General features: G+C 43.0%; 1 protein-coding gene across 14 annotated transcripts in view; it reads left to right on the forward strand.

The window, feature by feature from the left end:
• The window catches only part of PTPRT (protein tyrosine phosphatase receptor type T), a 1,045,273-nt gene that overhangs the window by 906,900 nt on the left and 120,830 nt on the right, over positions 1-17,543 (forward strand). For 9 of the 14 annotated variants that reach the window (XM_032838510.1, XM_032838512.1, XM_032838518.1 and 6 more), the window contains one exon: positions 4,493-4,641. In XM_032838510.1, coding sequence (XP_032694401.1) covers positions 4,493-4,641 — 149 coding nt within the window. Of the gene's footprint in view, positions 1-4,483; positions 4,642-17,543 lie in introns of all 14 variants that reach the window. The other 5 variants (XM_032838508.1, XM_032838515.1, XM_032838509.1 and 2 more) reach the window with 1 other exon arrangement.

Consider the following 17,543-nt stretch of genomic DNA (forward strand, 5'->3'; position numbering starts at 1 on the left):
GTTTTCCTTCCTCTTTCCTTGTATGTATCTTTTTTTAAAGTGGTTATAATTTGCAGTCAGAGTAGCATGGCGATTTTTTCTGCACTTCAAATTGTAGACTTTTAAATATAAATTTGTACAACAAATTTATTGAGCACTGGCTGTGTGCCAGACACTTAGCAAGAAATTGGAGTAGGTGCAAGAAGTCAAAAGCCCTTCACCCAAGAGGTTCTTGCCCTAGTGGGTGGGAGAGTTGAATTCACTTCAGTTCAACTAGACAAGTGCTTAGCTGACATGGCGACAAGGCTTTCCTTAATCTGCTGAGAGGGTTCAAATCACCTGTTGGCATGTTTCTAGCTCCATGTGTTTCTTCTCCTTGGCTTTCATCACTTTCATGATTTAAAAAAATATTTTAACAATTTTATTTATTTATTTAACAGAGAGAGTGAGAGAGATCACAAGTAGGCAGAGAGGCAGGCAGAGAGAGAGGAGGAAGCAGGCTCCCTGCCAAGCAGAGAGCCCGATGTGGGGCTCGATCCCAGGACCCTGAGACCATGACCTGAGCTGAAGGCAGAGGCTTAACCCACGCCACCCAGGCTCCCCACTTTCATGATTTTATATTTGTTTCTGTATTTATTTGTTTAGCACCTGTCTTTGCCAGGAGTGTCTGTGTTCTGTGAAGGTCAAAGTCATGTCTGGCTCTTGTCATGGTGATCTTACATCTAGCAGAGACTGGTCCATGTAGGTGCTCCATAAATATTTGTACAGTGGATGAGTAAACCAAGAAGAGAAAACCACAAATCTAGTTACAGGAGCAAGAGAAACCTCAAAGGAGAGGTGGCATTTGAATACTGCTGAGCCTTGGGGGATGCAGAGGAGGTGGCCTGTGGAGAAGAATGGGGACACTTTAAGGAATAGAGAATATTGAGGAATTGTTGGGGATGAAGATAGGCAGTTGGTGTTTCCCAAGAGGACGTGTGTGTGGAAGATAAGGCTGAGTTGAAGCCTAGAGCCATAGGCAGAGGGTCTTTCATGCCCTACTCAGAGGCTTGGATTTCCCCCTCTTTTAAGGAAAAAAAGGGAGGAGAATCAGTGAAGCTTCACGATTATAAGAATATACATGATTTTTTTCCTGTATTGCCAAGAGGGTTTTTTAATACTTAAATTTTGAATTCTGATAGAATACAGATTCCAAAACTATCGTTTTGTGTTTTATTTCCTTCTACATACTTTCCCTCTATTTCCGCTTTGTAGCTGTATTTGCCAGTTGCCGAAACACCTGCCTATACGTTTTTAAATTACCATAAAGTATCATTATCACCACAAACACTGTGAGCCACGGGCTTAAATACTAAGCATGCCATCCTCCTCAGTTTTTACAACTTGGTTAGCTGTCCAGTTCTTAAATATCTATGTTTTGGAGAAGCTTGATTTTTCATTTTTCATCCAGGTTTTCAGAGCTACCCAAACATTTCTGTTAAATGCCTATTTTTCATAGATGCAGCAGAACCTTTGTTTTATTATTATTATTCCTTTGGAAACAAATTACTTGTGCCTGAGACAACTCTCTCCATATCATTTTACCCTTAATGGAATGAGATTGGTGGGAGTTCTGCCCTTACAGAAATATCAAAGCCTCTAGTACACACTCACTTCTAGTTTGAAAGTTAACTTTCTTACTGGATTTCCTTTTGTTTCCTGCTGGGGCAATGTGAGGAGAGCTCAGAGAGAGGCAATGAATCTGCTGTATATCTTTTCAAATTTATGATTAAGAAGGTCACATATACATTTTTAAACACACTCCTTTTTGATAATAAATGAAGAATAAAATTTTGAAATGTCATCAGTAGTAGACCCACTCATTTCTCTTTCGCTGGTTCTCCCCCTGCACCCAGTCTGATGGCCTGGAGATGGTGAGAAAAGGCCCAACTGGTCTAATGCTTTGCTCCTTCTTGTTTCTGTCTGAACTGGAACATAATGCCTATAGCTAAAGCATCCTAACCAAATGATGCATTCCTTTCCCTGAGGGCCCTTCTTTTCCTCAGGCCAATGGGAGACAGAAAGAAAGAGAAAGAGAGTGAGAGTGAGAGAGAGAGGGAGCGAAGGAAAGAAGGAAGGAAGGAAAGGTAGGAAGGAAAGAAGGAAAGAATTCCATTTTAGGCTGCATTTGTCTTCAAATTGTGGCCCAAATTGGGAAGATAAAATTCTTTTGTTGGTGGGGATTTCCTGGATCCAGATTCACTTTTTCTGCCTCACCACTGTGCTCTCTGCTTTCAATGCTAGATCGACATGGACTCCATGCCCCCGGCTTCCAGCTGGGTTTAGCTAATGAGAGCCAATGTTTGGGGGTGAGGGGGATGTAGTCAGTGTCTTTATGCCCCTTAGCTCCCTCCCTGGGGGGGTGTTGGCTGATCCCTTGAGAAAGAGTTGCTTCTTCTGGGCAGGTGGTTTTCTCTTGTCTTCACAACTCTCTCCTTCAGGGTTCTGGTCACTGCTTCCTCTGCTTGTCCCTCTGGACACATGGTGGCCAACAGCTCACCTGTCATTACAGTGGACCTTGCATTCCCCTTCACCCTTCTTACTTTTGGCAGTAGTCCTTTTACACATAAACTGTCCCCAAGTTATCCCCTCTTGAGTGTGCCATCTGTTATTTTTCTGTGAAGTCCGTGTCTACGTTGATGGACCATGTGAAGGGGTTACTATCATACTATCAAACCAGAACTGATCCTAGATGAACTCCCCTAAAATACTTCTAGATCTAGGGGTCCCTGGATGGCTCAGTCATTAAGTATCTGCCTTCAGCTCAGGTCATGATCCCAGGGTTCTGGGATCGAGCCCCACATCAGGCTCCCTCCTCGGTGAGAAGCCTTCTTCTCCCTCTCCCACTCCCCCTGCTTGTTTTCCCTCTCTTTCTGTGTCTCTCTCTGTCAAATAAATAAAATATTTAATAAAAAAATACTTCTAGGTCTGGGATTATTGTTTTGTATCATACCTCCTCTGATAGGGAGATCATTACCTCTTGAACTGCCTATTTTGTGACCAGACAGGCTCCATTTTGGAAAATTATTTCCTACACGGTGCTGAATTTGACTTCTCTGAGAGATCTGTTGTTTTTATGTTGAGGTAGGAGTGATCAAGTTTGAAGTTGAAGCCAAGACCTGTGCAAAATGGGGCAGCAGACCTGGGAAAATTTACCCCCCAGATATTTAATGTGCCCATCACCTTCCACATCACAGGAACAAAATAACTATATTTAGAATCAGAAGTGTGGGGAAATCTCAGAGGAACCCTGTTGGTTTTTTTAGAAATATTTGAAGAATTGCTACATGCAAGAGGTATTAGTCATGTTCTTGTATTTCTAAAGATCTCAGAACAATCAGTTAAGATTAAAGGGAGTTAGATTTGGAATCCATATGAAGAGCTTTTTAACCCTTCAGCTGCTGCGGAAGGTGTCAAAATCTCTACCACTTGATATCCAGGGATTTAACGGTGGGTATCCTGGAATGAGGTTGGACCAGTAGGGATGCCATAAAAGCAAGAAGAGCAGTTGCCACATGTTATGTTCTCTGTGTGCCTGGAACTGTGCTCGATGTGTTTCACACTTGCTCTCATTTAATCATCATGACCCTGGGGCGTTGGCCCAGTTGTTTCCCTCCGTACATAGAGGATGAGTTCAGAACTTGAAGAGGTTAAAGAATTTGCTAGAGTCATGCAGCCAGCAGAGATGGGATATGAACCCAGGCCTTCCTGGACAAAGCCAATGATTCTGACCTCCAGTGGATGATGTCAGAATGACCTAGGGAACTAGGTGACCACACACAGACCTCACCTCTACCCTGCTTTTATGAGCTGGGGCCTCTGTGTCCTTTTATCAGCTCTTGAAATGATTCTAATTTACACCCGAGTTTGGGAACCACTGCTTTAAGCTAGTATTATTATAAACACCATCTGGGTCTGAGGATCTTTTATTCCTATGGGAATAGTTAGTCATCCAGTTCACCTTTCAGTTTTCTCCTTCGAGCTACAAGGCTGACTACCCTCACCCCCAGCCTTACCCTTCACCAACCAGCAGAACCTACTTCAGTCTACCATTGGTTGGTGTGTTATTTTGTAATCTTAGTCCCTGAGAAATGTGAATCTCATTCAGAGCCCTAGGAACAGAAAGATCCATCTGATCTCTCCCCGCCTCCTTTGGAAGGAGAGCAAGGGAAGCATCACCCAAGTCTCATTGATTTCCCATTTTAAGTTCAAGTAAAGAACATACCTGTTGTTGGAAATGAGCCAGGATAAGTCTCATATTTCTGAGTAAAGGAAAGCCATTAATGATTTCAGGAGGCCTTAGACTTATTCCACCTCGGCATTGGAAGACCCACCATGACTGTTTCTGGAGAATGAAACAGGTTTGGGCGTTGAGGATGATGAGTGGGAAAGAAGAGCAATCTGGTCTTCCCAATCCTTTAATACAACTGAAACCATCTGACTGTGATTTTTTCCCCTTGCACATGTCCCAAAGGAAGCTGGCCAAGAAGCAGAAGGAGACACAGAGTGGAGCCCAGAGGGAGATGGGACCTGTGGCCTCAGCCGACAAACCCACCACCAAGCTCAGCACCAGCCGCAATGATGAAGGCTTCTCCTCTAGCTCTCAGGACGTTAATGGATTCAGTAAGTTGAGCCAACTAAGTGTAAGGGAATGCCCATGGTCCAGCTTGACCCTGGTACCTCTGCTATGGACCCCTTGCAGTGATTAGATGCTATAGGGCATGGGATCAGGATACTTCCCTGGGATGTTCCAAGGATGAAGGTTCTCCCTGGCAGAGACTTGAAGCAGCCCATCTCGAGAGAAAAGAAGGATTTAAGACTGTCCCCCAAAGCAGATGGTAATGGGAGCAGACCTCTTAACTGCTTGTTAACAAAACTATTAACAGTTTTGGGGTTGGTTTGTTTGTTTGTTTTTCTAAAAAAAGAAGACATGGTTATGCCCATAACGAGAAAAACATGCCACACTGAATTGAGTGTCTTACAGTTTTCAAAACAATGTTTCATATAAACTATGTAAGGTAGGTGCATCATGGATTATAATGGTTTGTGTTGTAAGTGCTTAGGAAATTGAGGCTCAGAGAAGCAAGTTCTCCAGTGTCCCATGGCTGATGAATAACACATCCAGACCTGCAAGCCAGACCTCCCAAGCCTGGCCAGGTCTAACCTAGAGTCAGTGTTCCAAGTGGTGTTCAGTCAAGAGCCTCTGAGCCCTCATGCAGAGTGGATACAGGATCCCAAGCCAATAGAAGTGGCTAAGATTTCAGGGCGAACCCTAGTCCAGAGGAGAACCTCAGGACTGGCAACATTCAAAGCTACCTCGGTGGTCAGACTCAAGAGAGCTAAAAATGAGCTAACTCATTTTTCATTAAGCCAGTCTTTTTCCTGGTTTTATTAGAAATGCTTGATCCCACAGCCTTTCCTCCAGATTGGGGAAATTCAGAAACTCTAAAAACTATGAGCATAGACAAATGTCCTCCACACACTGCGTCAGTGACTAATGGAAGAAACCGTAATTTGTAAAAGTGACATAGATAGGGTCAATTTGGGGTGGTGAGGGATCGTGAGAAAATGAAGGAAAAAAAGAAACAAATACTTATTGACCATCTTTATCCTCTCCACACCCTGTAAGATACTTTGTATGATTGGCCCCATTTTGTAGATTAAGACATCCAAAGGTCCATGCAATTGGCTGACCTTCTCAGAGTGACTTAGCTAATTCCTGATGGATCCAGGTTCTGAGGCTAATGCAGACCCATGATTGCTAACGTCAGGTCCAACACAGAACCCACCTGAGAAAGTTTTCAAAGAAATATGTAGGCTGTGCACCTGACCCACTAAATTGAAATCTCCTGAGGGAAGACGGGGAGGAAGATGAGGGGTAAGGTGGGATGTGGATTTTGTAAAAGTCATTTAGACAGTTCCTACAGGCACACTGGTTAGGAACCCTGAACTCTGAGGGGAGCGATAGCCGTTTTCAAATATTGACATGCTGCCTGAGGAAAGAAATTAGTTTTAAACCTATAAAAAGGTTGAAAAAATAGTAAAATGAATACTCGTATACCTTGTCCCTAGATTCACTGATTACTCACACACGCTCTCTCTCTTGTGTGTTTGTGTGTATGTATATCTCTATCTCTATCTCTCTACATATAATAGACATATATATATATATATATATATATATATATATATATGATTTTCTGAGCCATTTAGAAGTAGCTTGTAGACATCATGACACTGTATCTCCAGAGAATTCAGCAAGTGCTTCCTAAGAACTAGGACAGCTCTTCAACAGAACCGCTATAAAATTATCTCACCCAAGAAATGTAACCTTATTTCAGTATCTGATATACCGGTCTACAGTTGAATTTCCTCAGGGGCCCCAAGTGTTTGTTGTTGTGGTGGTTGTTGTGGTTGTGGTTGTTGTTTTAGTCCAGGGTCCAGTCAAGGGGCTCACATTATATTTGGTCATCGTGTCTCTCTATCACCTTCCACCTAGAATGGCCCTCCCGCCTTTATTTTTTCTTCCAGGGTCCTGACATCTTTTAAAAGTCTAGGCCAGTGGTCCCATAGGATGTGGCACAATCCAGATTAATCTGATTTTGTTCATCGTGATCACATTCAGGTTAACGTGTCAGCAAAAATGCAACCTCGGTGGCATCGTATACCCCCCTTTTGCGATGTTTCAGGAGACAAATGCTATCCCGTTGCCCGTCTTTGGCCATGCTGAGTCTGCGCCCTTCTTAAGATTGTGTGATGGCTTTAAAGACAAAATCTAACATCGCATACTGAGTATTTCATGAGCAAATATTTAACTTCCGTTTTCCTCAGAGAGCAAAGCAAGTTTGTAGTCTGCCTACCCACAAATCCAGTGCATTTTCCTTTCTCAACACAGATGAATCACAGGGATTCATACCTTCCCTCAGGACTGGGAAAAGGGCAGAGTGGCATAGATGGCCAGGAGAAACACACAGGGTGTTGACAGGGAAATGGGCTTTTCCTTCAGGAAAAGCCCGTCCAGAGCTTCCCGAGAGTCTCTGCCTGATTTAATCTCTCACGGATTCTCCTGCTTTTGGCCCAGGGGCCAGGAAGTTCAACAGTGAATCTAGCTGATAGAACATCCTGGCTAAGTGATACCCATTCACCCAAAACCTTTCCTGGATAGGCCAGTTTCTTGTGCACATCTTTTTTTCCATTTGTAGAAATGCCCTGGGAAGACTGAAATCCAAAAATATTATAGTCATAGATACATACCCTCAAAATTATAGGTATTTGATCTTGAGCTTTCTGATCTCAAGGGAAAACCTGGGTAACACCAGTTTCTTGGATTTCACGGGGAAACATCACCACTGTTTTCCCCATGGGCTAAAACTTACAAGAAAGCACCCACAACTCAGGTAGATTGGCCAGCTGGAGAGGAAGAGGAAAGCTGTCCAATAGAATCTAATTAGATATCTTCAGTGTAAAGAGAGACAATATTTCCAAATGAGTGATATGCATGTGTGATTTATACATACAAACACAGACATATCCATATGTACATAGGCAAAGACATATATAGACAGATATACATGTATATGCATTTTAATGATATTGCTTTTAGAAAGACAGGGGAAAAAATTGAACTGGCATTATACTCAATTGTTAAGGAATTTTGCATTTGTTTGCATCCCTGAATATTTCAGGACTCTATCTATGCATCTGGTGTCCTCAGGCTATAGCCACAAACATGCTCTGGGGATTCTTTTTAATGCCCTGGAATGCATCAGGTACCTTTTAAAATGCCCTGTGGAACCGCTGGGATGAGATTTGAGGGGAAAAAAATGTAAGTAATGCTTACACTAGAGATGTAGAAATTGCTTCTGAAATCACCCTGATGTATGTAAAATTGAATCTATTTTCGCGGCATTAGGGAAGTGACTGCCTGGCTTCTGCATCGGCTTTAGGAGGCCCTGAGATGATTTGCAAATGTTGAGGAAGCACTGAGAAAGGCAGAGCCCGAGAATACATGTCACATCAGAAAAGATTACAGAAGAATGTGCCCTGAGCAATTATTTCATTATTGAACAGGTGGACTCTTGCCTAATTTAAACTCCCCTTCTCCCTACATACGTTGATGTTCTGGGGCTTTCTATTCCAAATGACTGCTAAGTTGTGCAGCAGCCATTCAGGCAAGCCTCTGGATTTTGTACGGGAACAATGACCTCGGGGCTGCAAGGGTGACAGGGCTCTGTCAGCCCTGGGCCTGGCTTCGGAGGGCTGCGGCATTCTTGAGAAAGGAGGGCACGCCACATTTCAAGGACAAACAATGTGTATTGTCTTCAGTTTGAAGAATTGCTGGGTTTTATTAAGTAATCTCATTTTGATCTTATCGCCCTGTGTACCTGATTGTTATTATTTTTTTTTTCCCTGAAATCTTTCGCTCGCTGGGATAATTTTCCGGGTCTTTCTTCTGATGCTATCTTTTTATATCTGTGCTTACATCTTCTTTTTTATCTCTTTTGTTCCTGGTGTCATCTTGTCCGTGTTCATTTCAGTCCAAATCAAAGTGCTTCAAAACAAATCCCTGTTGAATTTATATGATAGTGATGCTGGCAGGCCAGGTCTGAGGACCCAGAGGGGGTCCTAGAGGACCAGTCATGAAGGTCTCTAGCTGTGCACAGGCTAGAAATCAAGCACAAGTCAGCAGGAGGTGAAAGCAGAGAAAGTGAAGGTACGGAGTGTCTGGGAGACTCAGAAAGGAAAGCAGGGAGTCTTATCTTTATTGGGGCCTGGGGGGCTTTACAGAAGATGGTGGTCTGGTATATGTGTCACTCAGGCCTCCAAGAACAGGTTAAAACAAAGACAAGAGCCTGACTGGAGTGCCACCTTGGAGCCACAGGGTCCTGGCCTCAAGATGTCTAATGCCAGGGTCTGGAATAGGCATATGGCGGCTTCATGCAGTTATTTTCACCTCGTCCTTCCTTAGATGTCACCTGTTCCAAGGAAATCATTAAACCCTTGTCCCTTACAAGCAGAACATACACAGAGACACTACTTTATTCATTGCCTTCTGAGGCATGAATAAAGTAGTGTCTTTTATATAAGAAGTGTTTTTGCCAAGTTTTTCATAATTTACAAAGGTCCTTTTGCAAAATGCTGGAGACAAAAATCTTTATTCGTGCATCATAAGATATCTTGTAGGTTTTTTATTAACCCCATTCTACAGACAGGGAAACTGAGGTTCAGAGAGACTCCATGCCCCAATCACATAGGCATTTGCAGAGTTATGTTAAGGTTCCGTTTCTCCTGACCTCAGTTTGATTCTATCCATCTAGCTCTGCAGAGAATTTGGGAACATAGCCAGTAAAAGTGCCTACAGTAAAACAGTAATAAGAGAAATAAATAATCAAGATCAGGAACACATAAATGAAGACAAGAGCAAGATCAGGTTGGATTAAAATGTAATTGCATTATATTAAAAAGTGATCTAAATATGCAAGCTGGTACTTTCAAATTCCAATTTGGTTCTGAGCTTTCTAGTAGCAAAAGCCTAAAGGAAGGTAACTTTCATTGGTGCCCAGTATATACTAGACCATATGCCTTGTATAAATCCCAGTCTTAAGTCTCATAGGAACCCTATAAATTATATAATATTCCCACTTCATTAATGAGGGAACTGAGTTTCAGAGAGCTGAAATAAAGAAGTCCAACGTTGCACCCAGAAAGAGTGGGGATGGGATTAGAAGCCAAATAGGGTTATCTGAATGCAGAACCAGTGTACTTTGTCCTGGACTATGAATGGTAGCTAGCCACTGACAGCTAGGAGAAAGGGGGAGCACCACTCTTCTCCCCATGACCAGCCAGCTCACAGAGCCCTCTACAGTGGTGTATTATCAAACCCATGTTACAGTTGAAACTGGTGCTGTGAGATATTGAAAAATCTTCAAGGCACATGATGAATCGATAGTGAGGTCTGGACTACAGACTGTCTTTGTCTTCCCTCTAACATTTAACTTTCTGCCCACTGCAAGACGCAGCGAAGGAGGGAAAGGAGATTAAGGAGAATTGCCCTGCCGGCTGGGAGGACAGCGCCTCCTCTTGGTTCCTCTGTCCACTGAAGAGCCCACAGGAAGGCAACTGCCCGGGGTGGGCGTGGGGGTGCGGGGGGTGCTCTAACAGGCAGGATCTGTAGGAATCATCCCACTGGGAGCTTTCCAGGAGGTGGGACTGTAGACCAGATGTCCCCAACCTCAGGCATTTCTGATCTGGACCAAGCTCTAGACAGATACATAGAAGAGTAAGGCATGGCCCCAGGCACAGAGAGCTCACAGCTCATAAGGGGAACAGGTGCTCCAACAACAAAGATTTTTGCAGAGCCCAACAACGGCTGCAATGACAGCCTACAAAAAGAGCCACAGGACTCTTCCCCTGACTTTGTACCTCCCGTGTAACCAAAAATATACCTGGTAGCCTCAGAGCTTACTGTGGCCTCAGAGATGTTTGCTGCTGATGAAGACAGGTGATCCTGAAACCTGATGGTACTCCGTGACCTTCAGCCCACGGACCTCCTAAAAGGATGTCCTTGTGAGTACATCAGGGAATGTCCGAGCTTGATACCCTGCAGAATGGCTTGGCAGAGATGGAGTGGGCAGAAGGAAGACCAGGCAGAATTTTAACCTGATTATTTTAGGGACATGTTATGTAACTAAAGTGATTCAAATAGGGAATACAGATCATGACTTTAAAAGTGTAATGGCTGAAGTTGCCTTTAACTCCTTAGGAAGAGTCCTTACCCCTGTCAGGAGGGTTTTGAGGCAACTGGAGAAATGGGTCTCTGGGAAAATTGGTCTGACTGTGACCCTCCCTTGGGATGCTATGCCCTTGATTATGTGTGATATTAAAGATTGCTAATGATATCTTCACTCTGTTTGTCACCTACTGGGACAGTCATTTTGCTAGATGCTGCATTATCTCTACTTCTCAAAGCATTGCAACCAGGTAGGCATTTCTATCTTGGTGTCATAAGGAATCCTAAATTCAATAAAGTTAAATGCATTTCCGCTGTCCCATCTTTGTAGTACTCCAACTTGACCTTCCCTTTTGCTTAAATCCCTTTTGCTTAAATCCCTTCAGTGGGTCCTTGTAGCCCCTGAGGGAAAGGTTAAAGTCCTAAGCATGGACTCCTAGGCTGTCCATGGCTGCCAACCGGTGTGTACCCTGACCACTACCCAAACTCTCTGGCCTATCTGATACCCACTGAGTATTTGTTTGAATGTACGAATTAGAGAACCAATGATGGAGCTGGAACTCAAGTGAAGATCTTCTAGCTCTGAGCCCACATCTGGTTCCAATTCCTCTGGTAGTGAATTCTCTCTCCTTTTAAGCGGCGATCTGCTGTATGTAACTTCCATCCATTTATTCCTGTTTTTGCACCCAAGTACATATCGGTCAGCCACCATATGCTGGCCCTTGTCTGCTCTCTGATCTCACATAAGGTAGTGAAGTCAGTCTTTCTCTTCCTGTAGTACCCACTTCCCACTGCATGCTGTCGGACTGTGGCCATGTGCGTGCCCTGAAGCTCCTTCCCTTGGGCTGAGCAGCCCACATCAGCCATCAGCCTCGTTTAGGATATATTTCTATTTTCCGGTCTGCTCAAAATCTTGATTGGCACCTCTGTGTCCATCTGGCCAATGTCCATGGAGTGCATGGTATCCAAGATGACTGTGATTCTCTGCATTAGGTTTAGTCATTGGAAGTTTAGAGACCTGCCATCACCCTCACTCTGGATTCTAAATCTGAGTTCAGAATATACTGCTCACATTTGAGTGAACCTCCAGATGTCTGTCACATATCTGCCTAATGCAGAGCTCATGGCTTCCAACTAAGGCTACTTCATTCAGCCCAAGTAAAGATGATCTTGGGGGCCCAGACAAAGAACTTTCCTCTGTGCTATATCTTCTCATTAGATTTGACCCTGTTATCCCAGCCTACTGAGGTATTTTTTATTTCTTGTTGTGTTAGCCAGTAAGTCCACTTAATCCTCCCAATTTGGAGCCTCAAAATGCACTAATTATTAGATGATGATGATGATGATTATGATGATGATTAATACCAGCTATCCTCTATTGAACATTAATTATATGCCTATTTCCAACTGAGTGTTTTATAGGCATTATCTTGTTGGAAAGATTAAATAAGTGTTGTGATTGTTCTGATGATTTACAAGTGAGGAAACTGAGGTTTAAACAGCAGGAACTTGGGGCTTGCCTGGGTGGCTCAGTGGGTTAAGCCTCTGCCTTCAGCTCAGGTCCTGATCTCAGGGTTCTGGGATCGAGTCCCACATCAGGCTCTCTGCTGGGGAGGGAGCCTGCTTCCTCCTCTCTCTCTCTCTCTGCTTGTGATCTCTCTCTGTCAAATAAATAAAATCTTAAAAAAAAAAAAAAAGTAAACAGCAGGAACTTGCCTAAGGCTCATAGCTTGATATAGCAGAGCTGGAACTGAAACCAGGATCTGACGTGCCTAGAGCCAAGACCCTGCCACTAAACCACAGGTGTTACTTATCCCATTTTATAGAGAAAGAAACCGAAGTCCCCCAGATACTGAGTACTGAGTCATTGTGTGGTTCTCAGGGTGTGGTCCCCAAATAAGAAGCATCAGCATCACGTGGGAGCAACTTCTTGGGCCCCACCCAGACCTACTGAACCCAAAGCTCTGTGGGTGGGGCCCAGCCATCACTGTTTTTAACAAGCCTTCCAAATGATGCCGATCCACACTCGAATTTGAGTCACTGGCTCCAGGTAAAGCCTGGGACTGTCAGACTCCAAAGGCTTTGTTCTTTATGTGCCAAGTTGTGTCTGATAATAGGAGAGTTATAGCACACTGCGGGAGACAGACAAGCTCCCCATATTCCATGGTGGAGGCACCAAGAAGGCATTACTTCTTAGAGGTACTGGGCCTTAAGGTTGCTAAAACCCATTTATAGCTGTGCCCCATTTGTAGGCATTCTTTCTCAACAATCTCTGGAGCTTTCTCTCGTTTTTTCAGAATAGCAAACAACCTAAGAGAATGGAAGGAGTGGAAATTTACAAGGAAAAGCAATCATGAGTCACACAGTGAAACCAAGAACTCAACAGAACATCATGAAGAGAAATTAAAAAAAAAAGTGCACGAAATTCTGTTTGCAAGGACAATTATATTTTCTGGTTGCTCCAAGATTAAATTGAATCTAGGAGAGGAATTGAATGTTACAAGCTTGCCACCTCCAGTTTTATTGAATATTTTACAGGGATTATTGAATATTGTAATCATCTACTTGGCTGACAGATTAAAGGACACACTTATTTAATTCCTGGCAACCCAGAGTTGAATGGAATTATTTATTCCCTGGAAGTGCAAAATGGAAATTTAAGTGGCCTTGAAAAAGTAGACAAACTGCCTATCACAAACACTGACTTAAACTAACACAAGTTTCAGAGAAGTACATAGACTCAAAAAGGGCCATAATAGACCATCAGAACTAAAATTACCTTAGACACCATCTGATCCAACCTTCCCATCTTAAAGATGAAGAATTGAGTCCCAGAGAGTTCCCTCAAGGTCACTCATTGAGTCACCAGCAAAAGAACCTGGACTAGAAGTGGGAGTTGCCTCCTTTGGATGAATGAAATATGGTCAGTAATGGTTTGTCTTCTGTAGACAGTATCTGTAGACCCCCAATCCAATTTCTGCACAAACAGAATCTTCTCAGATTGAATTATGCTTTTCATCTCCTGGTTATGGGAACTGAGGTGTTCCTTTAAATATTCATTGAATACCAACTGTATGCCAAGTGCTGTAGGGGTTGTAGAGATAAATAAGGCATGGTCTCTGCCTTCAAGGATATTATTGTCCTCCAAGAGGAGACTTGTAAGTGGATTTATTTCAATAAATATGATAAGTGATAGAGAAAAGATGTACTTAGTGCCCTAGGAACACTCATCATAGGCTCGATAAGTGATTAATTCTGCCTTAGACAATATGATGTGAGAGAATGGATTTTAACTTGAGAGAGGTGGAAGAGGAAGACTATGCCTGGTGGAAGGGACAAAGGCTTGGAAAGAGATCGTGGTGGGCTTGGAAAAGGGGGCTTAGAGTACAGGGTATTCTGTGTTGAGAGCATATGGCCAGAGATATGGCTGGAACCTGCTGAGAAGAGTCTTCAAGTTGTAGCCTACTTCAATTCACTTTACAGGAGGGGCAAGCTATTTGGGAATTAGAGTGATTCCAGTGTTAGGAGCCTCTGGATGTTGTTGAAATGTGGCCTAATATTCTCCTTCATTTGTATAGATTCAGCTTTCCATTGTAGATAAGTAGGAACAACATTTCATCAGCTCTAGATCTTTAATTTCATCATAAGCTAGCCCAGCTGTTCCTTCTCAAAGCGACTTCAGTAAATCCACAAAGCTAAAGTTGCTTTTGGCAATTTATGCTAGTCCACTACATCTTGAGAAGAAAAGAGATTGTTCTCTATATCTCTTAGGGAGTCTTGAATTACAACAGGGCACTTAGAAAGTGCTTGTTAAAGTACTCAGGGATAAAGAAGTCAAGTTGAAAATGTAAATATATAGTTGCTAGGTAGCAGAATAAACCAAGCTCCCAGACCAGGTTTTTTTTGTTTTGTTTTCCCTCAGCTCAGTGCTACAGCCTTGATGAGTTGAAAACATAAATAATAATTCTCCTAGCTAACATTTTATGTGTACTTACTGAACAAAGCCCTTTACATGCCTCATTTCGTATTCTTAACAACTCTATGAGGCACTTTAGGGAAACTGAGGTTCCGAGAATTTAACTAACTTGCTTGAGGGCACCTAGCTACCAAGAGGTCGAGTCTGGATTTGAATCTGGGTTTATATGATTGACCAGTCAGCACCCCATCTTTAATGAAACATTTTCTTTGCTTCACTTTTCTTTTCCTGGTATTTCTCCTTCCTCCCCAGCCATTTCTCCTCCTTCTTTGTTATCCATTCTTCCTCTTTTTTCCATCTTCTAACCATTGAAGTACCCCAGAGCTTAGTCCAAAATCTTCTCTTTTCTGCTCATACTCAGCCTACGTGGGTGGTGATGACATTAAATGAGATCATGAGCACAGGAAGAGGCCAGATTTGGAGCAGAAGAGGGGGAGTTTACATCTAGAAGGGTTAGGTTGGAGGTGCTGTTGAGTCATTGAAGGGATGTCACGTTGGCGGCTGAATCTGTGGGCCTGGAGGTCAGTGGAGGAGTGCAGCCTAGAGATACAAATATTTGCTGCATTGTATACACAAGGTGATTGAACACTTTGCCATGAATAGGGAAACTGAGGCCCATTGAGATGAAACACATTGCCTTGGGTCACTTAGCAAGTTAGTGGAAGAGCCAGAATGTTGAACCAGGACTCCTATACTAGGAGTACCCATAGAAAAGCAGTCACAACTGAGGGGCAATACACGGGACTATAAAGGGGACTGTGTGAATGGGATCCAAATGCAGAACGGTGTCATGAGGTTTAGTTATTCAGGCTGACTTTCAGTGAGATATTCCTGACTCAACTGAGAGAACTACCCACACTACATCAAATATATTTCTCACCCATACCTACCTCTAGAGTGTACAGATTTCAAGTGAGGAGATCCCCCAACCAGAATAGGAAGTGTTGGTGACATTAACAAGAAAAAGGCAGTTCTTCCCTTAAAAAGCCCACAGGGATGGCAAACAGCAGTGATGTGGCATGATTCTTCTGGTAGAGATATGCGTGGGAAGCTGCAAGGAGAGTGGTGTCTGGTGAAGGGAAACCACCCTGGCCCATTAGCCATGTGCTTCATCTCTCTTTAAGTGCTTTACTTTTCACCTCACCAGCCATGCAAGTTGACTTCCTAATTACGTGGAGGCTGAAAATAAGGTTTCAGTTCCTTAGCACCAAAGCAAGTGGAGATGCATTCAATGTAACATTAAGGATACATTCAGCGGAGATACAGTACAGACTCATCTTGATGAGTTCCTTTCCCTTACCCTCAATAACCGGTTCTACACCATGTTTTGATTATTCTAAGCCTTTCACCCACACCCACTCCCTCCATGTTTGTCCCAGTTACCACCATCTCTTACCTCAATAAGATCCACAGCCCCTAAATAGTCATCATATTCATCCGTGTCATTCTCTAGTCCATGTTCTTCTTAACAACTGAGCAGATGCAAATTGGAACATGCTGCCTCATCCTTACCTTACATACAGGTCTTGCTCTGTCCACTTCTCCCAAGCTCTCACATGTTACTGCCTCCTTCTCTATGAGCTCCAGTCATATTACCTTCTTCTCTCAGTGCTTCACCTCTTCTATATTCCTTCTACCACAGGGCCTTTGTCCATGCGATTGCTCTGTCTCATGCAGGGTGCACAAACTACAGCCCATAGGCCACATGCAGCCCACTCTCTGGGTAAATAAAGCTTTATTGGAACACATCTATGCTTATTTGTTTACAAACTGTCTATATATAGCTGCCTTTGTGCTGTATCAGTAGAGCTTAATGATGGATACAGAGACCATCTAGCCCACAAAGCCTAAATTATTTACTCTCTAGCACTTAACAGAAATGTTTTCCAAACTCCTCATCTGGCTATACCCATACTCTTTTCCTAACTGACTCCTTTAGATCTCAGCTCACAGATTTCCTCCATTCCTAGCCTTTTTCTCCCCAGACCAGATTGGATTCTTTTAATCGGTGCTTCATAGAATTTTGTTCCCCTTTTCTTCTCACCACTGACTTCATCTTCTGAATGTGTTTGTTTAAGGACCAACCCTTCTGACAGATGCCAGGTTCCAAGACAGGAGGACCATTAATATTTTGCATATAATTTTATCCCTAGCACATAGCATGGTGTGTGGCACAGAAATGATACCAAAAAAAAAAAATGCTTATTTAGTTGAATGGATAAATGACTGGACGAATGTGTAGACAGGACTCAAACAAAGCAATCCTATATACTAAGTCAGAATAAAAAGGAATATTTGGAGACCTTGGTTCAGCAGACACTATACACTATCGTCTTGTTTTCTGCATTCAGAATTGAGTATATGCAGACAAAGGAATCAAAGAATTTTTTTTTTTTTTGCCAGTTGGTTGATATCCAGATCTTAATACGTCTCCCACCCCCTGCCACCAATCCCTAGTCTGCCAACACCAAAGAAATTTTACAAGCCCCTTTTCATAGTTCCTGCAAAATTTGGAGCTACTACTCAAAATATCCCCAAGTGGACAACTATTGGCTGGTCTGGGAATGTGATACAGTCATTCTTCCAATCATAGGAAAAAGAAAGAAGACCCGTTGGCAGTCTACAGACCACACACAAATATGGGCAAAACTCAGATGGACTGCGTTCTGCTCTGCCAGAAGAAAAAGCCAAAAACAGTAGTAAATACAAGAAGCAGACATAACAACAGACTGTGGTTCTCCACTGGCTGGATAGCCTCACAAGCAGCCATGGGAACATCAGTTGCCTGGGAAGGTTCTGGGAGACAATGGGCACCTATTA

This window comes from Lontra canadensis, unplaced genomic scaffold, assembly GCF_010015895.1.
Source record: "Lontra canadensis isolate GAN:19392208 unplaced genomic scaffold, GSC_riverotter_1.0 scaffold105, whole genome shotgun sequence".
In the NCBI taxonomy this organism is placed as follows: domain Eukaryota; kingdom Metazoa; phylum Chordata; class Mammalia; order Carnivora; family Mustelidae; genus Lontra; species Lontra canadensis.